At 41.0% G+C, this 6,000-nt stretch overlaps 1 protein-coding gene across 1 annotated transcript in view; it reads right to left on the bottom strand.

Moving 5' to 3' along the window:
• tg (thyroglobulin) overlaps nt 1–6,000 on the bottom strand; it is an 85,851-nt gene that overhangs the window by 23,024 nt on the left and 56,827 nt on the right. The window contains exons 34-40 of the mRNA XM_084336165.1: nt 4,329–4,408; nt 3,221–3,367; nt 3,006–3,068; nt 2,372–2,506; nt 1,763–1,945; nt 801–1,005; nt 543–630 (exon numbers count right to left, since the gene is read on the bottom strand). Of these exons, the coding sequence (XP_084192291.1) occupies nt 543–630; nt 801–1,005; nt 1,763–1,945; nt 2,372–2,506; nt 3,006–3,068; nt 3,221–3,367; nt 4,329–4,408 (901 nt within the window). The remainder of the gene's footprint in view (nt 1–542; nt 631–800; nt 1,006–1,762; nt 1,946–2,371; nt 2,507–3,005; nt 3,069–3,220; nt 3,368–4,328; nt 4,409–6,000) is intronic.

Here is a 6,000-nt window from a genome sequence, read left to right as displayed (position 1 = left end):
AGTGGAGTTATCCTTTAACTGTATGTGAAATGCCACATACCTGTTCTGTATGTGCATACATTGAATAACTAATAGCATATGTAGCCTCTAGGTCTACACACCAGTGGTCACCAACCTTTTTAAGCCCAAGATATTTGTCACGTATAAGGTACATGACATGTACATTACAGTGAAATGCTTGGTTCTGTATGAGCCCCCTGAGATTGTGCTTCATACAGAATAAAGACCAAACACTATACAAATTAGTAGTAGCAGTAGTAGTTGTGGTAGTAGTAAGTAGTAGTCACATCACTAGTCATCATCACAGTAACAGTAGTAGTAGCAGTAGCAGTAGCAGTAGCAGTAGCAGTAGCAGTAGTAGTAGTAGTAGCAGCAGTAGTAGTAGTAGTAGTAGTAGTAGTAGTAGTAGTAGTAGTAGTAGTAGTAGTAGTAGTAGTAGTAGTAGTAGTAGTAGTAGCAGTCATAGTAGTAGTAGTAGTACTACTAGTTGTCATTGCAGTAGCAGTAGTAATAGTAGTAGTAGCATTATCAGTCTGACCTACCAGCCCAGTGGGAATGAAGATGTTGAGATAGAGACAGTCTTCATCAGAGGCTGGAGACTCAACATCACCTGGCTGGATACAGCTGGGCCTACAGGAGGGATAGATGGATAGATGGATAGATGAATAGATGGATAGATGGATAGATGGATAGATGGATAGATGGATAGATGGATAGATGGATAGATGGATTGATGGATTGATGGATAGATGGATAGATGGATAGATGGATAGATGGATAGATGGATAGATAGTCGTTACCGGGGTTTGGAGGCATTCCAGGTGCCTCTCCAATCAGCTGGCTGAGGAGGTCTGAAACGCAGCAATCCAATTGGTGGACGGGCATAGGGAACCCCCAGGTACTGGATGACAGACTTCCTGTCTGTTCCCAGCATTGTGTCCATGGAAATGCCTTGCAGGGCTCCATGGCCCGGGATCAAAACCGATGTGACCAACGGCAGCCGTTCTGAAGAAAAATGAGAGACAGAAACAGAGACAATGGGTCTCATTCTCCAACGGATTTATGACAAGAAATAATTTGATCTCAGAGGCCGATTTTGAGACATATTAGGGCCGGTAGAGAGATTCCCCAAACGTCCCTAAGATTGGATTCGGCCGTGGCTGAGAGCAGGATTTAGGAGTGCTGAGGAGCACCCTTAACTCAACAGACTGTGTGCTCCGTGTTCTTAAGGGCTTTATTTGGGAGGAATCATAGTGATTCCTTCATGTCAACCCTACAGGCCTCCTTGGAATTAATAAATTAATCATCATTTTAATAAATATGACAATATTTGTAAAATAAAAAATAGTTTATAAAAAAATAAAATTACGCATTTGATGTCGGATTTTTTTTTAATATGGATTCATCTGATCACAGGGCAGCTGGATTAACCATATCTGAACCAGCTATTTTGGACAAATGTATAATTACTTTAATTACTCAGATATTCAAACACAATTATGCAAATATATAATAATTCTTTAATGCCTTCTAATAATAATAATAATAATAGATCAAATGTTATATAGAACCCAAGCTCGCTTCACAAATCAGGACAAAAAATAGGGCTAGGGAATAGGGGGGGGGGGGGGGTGGGGGAAGGTAAGGGACAATGGATAATGGACCTAATCTAATCTTCATCTTAATAGATGAATGAACAACTTCAGGCTCTATACACAACACCTCCAATCAACCACGGCATTCTGGATAGTGATTGGCTCACCTTTCTTAAGGTACACCTGGGAAGCAGGCTCTTTGATAACCAGTCTACAAGAAGAGGAGGTGCTAGTTGGGCTGTGGGCGGGGCTTGGTCCACAAGCTCTTGTGTCTGGGTAGAGCACACACCGAACGGCAGATTCAGTCTGGCTGATTGACAGCGCCAAACAAGACTCCGCCTCCTCGCAGGCTAAACAGAGAAAAGACATGAAGCAGATCAGTGAGAGAGGGAACACATGTTCAGAGTTTCAGGGATTCACGACAGTTTCTCAACCTAATTAGGAGAGTGCAGGTGAATACGCAGGTTATGGGTTATATAGTTATTGTGATTTTGTTTTTTTTGTAAGACCATTAGCGTTTCGATCAATTTTTACGGGGTCCTTTCATTTTGGTCTGTAGGCTGTGTGTTTTTATTTTTTATCGATATTATATTTTATACTTGAGAAGAAGCAGCAATATCACGATTTTGTTCTTCGTGAAAATGACGCTTCATAATAAAAAAACATTTGAAACGGGACAGTTGAATGCAACCTTGACTAAACAATAAAATGAGACGTGAGAAAACGAAATAATAACCCTCACATTCAAGTAGAAACGGTATAGGGTTATTGTTTACCACTGAGACACCAGTCTCTGGTTTTTTCTCTGTCTCCAGCTATGTCCTGGCTGACATGGATGACATCGTATGAGGAGAGAAACGGGTCCACAAGAAGCGATGAGGCATGTAGAACATTCCACTGGTCCAGAGACACTGAGAGACAGGAAATATAAACGTAAATACCTGAACACTAAGAAACACATAATACCTGAACACTAAGAAAACTAATAATACCTGAACACTAAGAAATACATAATACCTGAACACTAAGAAATACATAATACCTGAACACTAAGATAATAAATAATACCTGAACACTAAGATAATACATAATACCTGAACACTAAGATAATAAATAATATAGTAGTAGTAGTAGTAGTAGTAGTAGTAGTAGTAGTAGTAGTAGTAGTAGTAGTAGTAGTAGTAGTAGTAGTAGTAGTAGTATTGGTAGTAGTAGTAGTAGTAGTAGTAGTAGTAGTAGTAGTAGTAGTAGTAGTAGTAGTAGTAGTAGTAGTAGTAGTAGTAGTAGTGGTGGTGGTGGTGGTGGTGGTGGTAGTAGTAGTAGTAGTAGTAGTAGTAGTAGTGGTGGTGGTGGTAGTAGTGGTGGTGGTGGTAGTAGTGGTGGTAGTAGTGGTGGTAGTACTAATGATACCGTTGGTTGGAACTGGGAGGCTGAATGGAGGGCAGAGTGCTGGAGATTTGGTCCACTGGTTCACTGAAGACGCCACATATAATAATGCATAAATATACATCAATATGCAACAATACACATTAATACACAACAAAACAACTGAATACACATTAATACAGATCGACACCCATTAAAACACACCCACGTACACACACCACACATAGACGAGCACATACCAGGCTTCTGATACCATCCAAAGGGCAACGGACTGGTTTTCACAGCAGATGGTCGACAATCCTGAGACCGCCATCTTGTTTCGTCATCTTCACTGCAGGTCTGGACACCCATACTAATCAGAGACAGACACACTATATCTGTCCTGTCTGGAAAATACACAACAATAATACTTTAGTATTATCAGAGAATAAGACCCTATTTCTATACATGTCCTGCCTGGAAAATACACAACAATAATACTTTAGTATTACCAGAGAATAAGACCCTATTTCTATACATGTCCTGCCTGGAAAATACACAACAATAATACTTTAGTATTATCAGAGAATAAGACCCTATTTCTATACATGTCCTGCCTGGAAAATACACAACAATAATACTTTAGTAATACTATTTCTATACCCATCGTGGGAAGTTGAGGGTCTGGAGGCTGAAAAATGATCTCCACTCTAAAAGGTCAAACTCAGTCTCAGATGCATTTCAGTTATCTTTGCATAATGGATTATACAGTATTTAGACATATTCTTGTGTTATATTTAGACATATTCTTGGGTTATATTTAAACATATTCTTGGGTTATATTTAGACATATTCTTGGGTTATATTTAGACATATTCTTGGGTTATATTTAGATATATTCTTACATATATATTATACTTATTTATATCTAAACATTAACTCACGTGGTATATTGTTATTCTATAACAGCTAAGGGTAATTGTTCGGCCCGAAGCGAAGGACAACCCCCTTAGCTGTGATATAATATACCACAGCTTGAAGTGAGCTATTGCTTAAAAATAAAATAAAATAAAAACAGTCACCAAGTATGGAAATGTGAAAGTTAGACACAATTTAGTTTTTATTACTAATTTAATAAATAATTTAGACAAGGAAATAGGTCCTCCTTGCTGCCTGAACATTTTGAGACAGTTGCTGTGCAAAGTACACTAGCTTATTTTATTTTTTTAGCCCCGCTAGCAGGAAAAGAACAGTGTTCACGGCTACAGGGATGCTATGACAAATATAGCAGCTGCTAACTCAATTTAATTAACTTAAAAACCAGGAGTTATAATATATACTTTTATATATATATATAATAGTTGTTACCAGGAGTCCTTGTGTCTCTGACAAAGCCAAAACCACGGCAACAGGAATCTTCATCACAACGGCGTTCACACTCCAAGAACCTGAGACATACACACAAGCATAATATTAGCACAGCAGGACTAGCAGGGCGACGGGGAGCAGCTGACAGCAGACGTCCTGGTGACTGTTTCAAGTTTCTTTAATAGTTGTCATACAGAAGTACAGAATACTTTCATACAAAATGCTTCTTACTGTTACGCTCCAGAGACTGTGCTAGACAAGATAGTATCAAACATAGTATAGCATGTAATTTAGAAGAAGAAAATGAGGTCACAGTGTTCGGTATAGACATATGTACAATGTTCTGAGTTACCATATAATATACAATACTATGCAGTGTACTAATGTACACTACTATCTAGTGCAAAGCAGAAATGGGATGAGGTACAATTTAGGTACAATTTACAGTAAGGTGTACGAGTTGTAGTGCAATCCTTCATCAATAAATATAAAGTGTGGGGAGTGGGTGCTACAGTGTGTTTGTTTAAAGTGGGTGTGTGCTATAAAGTGTGTGGAGTGGGTGCTACAGTGTGTTTGTTTAAGTGAGTGTGTGCGTGTGGATGTGTGTGCTATGTGCGTTTGGTGGTTGTTGTTGTGTAGTGTTCATTCATTGTTCGTTTAGCAGCCTGATGGCCTGGGGATAGAAGCTTCTTCTGAGTCTTTCTGTGCTCGCCTTGAGACTCCGGTATCGCTTGCCTGACCGCAGCAGTTCAAAGAGGCAGTTGTTCGGGTGACTGGAGTCTTTAATGATTCTCTTAGCCTTGCCCTTGCAACGCTTGTTGTAAATGTTCTGGAGGGTGGGGAGCCCCCCTCCAATTGTGCGTTCGGCTGAACGTGTCACTCTTTGTAGTCTGCTTCGGTCTTGTGCAGTGCTATTCCCTATGACTGCTATTCCCTATGACTGTGTAGCCTTTTTACAACGCATCCGCGTTTCCGGCGCTCTGATTGGCCAGGTCACATGTGACATGTGCGCCCAATAGGGTGTTTGCCCATTTCCGCGTCGAACAGGCCTGCAAACTACCTGGCGCCAGGCTCTAAGACAAACTCTAACCTTAACCAACTTCGACGAGTGCCTATAAGCTTAACCGGTGTAGAAACTTGCCGTCCCACGATTGGCGCTCGTGTCACATGACCTGGCCAATCAGAGCGCAAAACGGGAACCCGGAAACGCGGATGCGTTGTAAAAAGGCTTCAAGCATCCTGGTGACTGTGTCTCAGTGTGGAGGAGACTTGAAGTGACTGTATATGTCATTGCGTCTCAGTGTGGAGGTTTTTTGTATCTACTTTTTCTCCTCCCTTTTTCTGTATCTTTCTCCCATCCCAATTTAGTCGTTATGCCAATTCCCCCCTCCCCTTCCTGGTCGTTGCGCGCATTTGCCCCCCCACTTGCCGGTCTAGGGAGCCCTGAAGTCTATCACGTCATGCTTCCTCCGACACATGTGGAGAGTGAGACAGCCAGCCGCTTCTTTTTTCACCCGACAGCGAGGACTCTCACTGGGGAGGTGTAACGCGTGTATAAAATAGCAGTACAGAAAGACCCAGTGCCTCATCCGTAGCTAACAGTGTATTGCACTACCGCAGGACCTAGCATGTCCTCCATGCTCTGTAAATAACTTATGTACAAATACCGATA

This window comes from Notolepis coatsorum, assembly GCF_963971535.1.
Source record: "Notolepis coatsorum genome assembly, chromosome: 19".
Taxonomy (NCBI): Eukaryota; Metazoa; Chordata; class Actinopteri; order Aulopiformes; family Paralepididae; genus Notolepis; species Notolepis coatsorum.
Note: the sequence above shows the minus strand (reverse complement) of the source record. Positions and strands in the feature narration are given on the sequence as shown.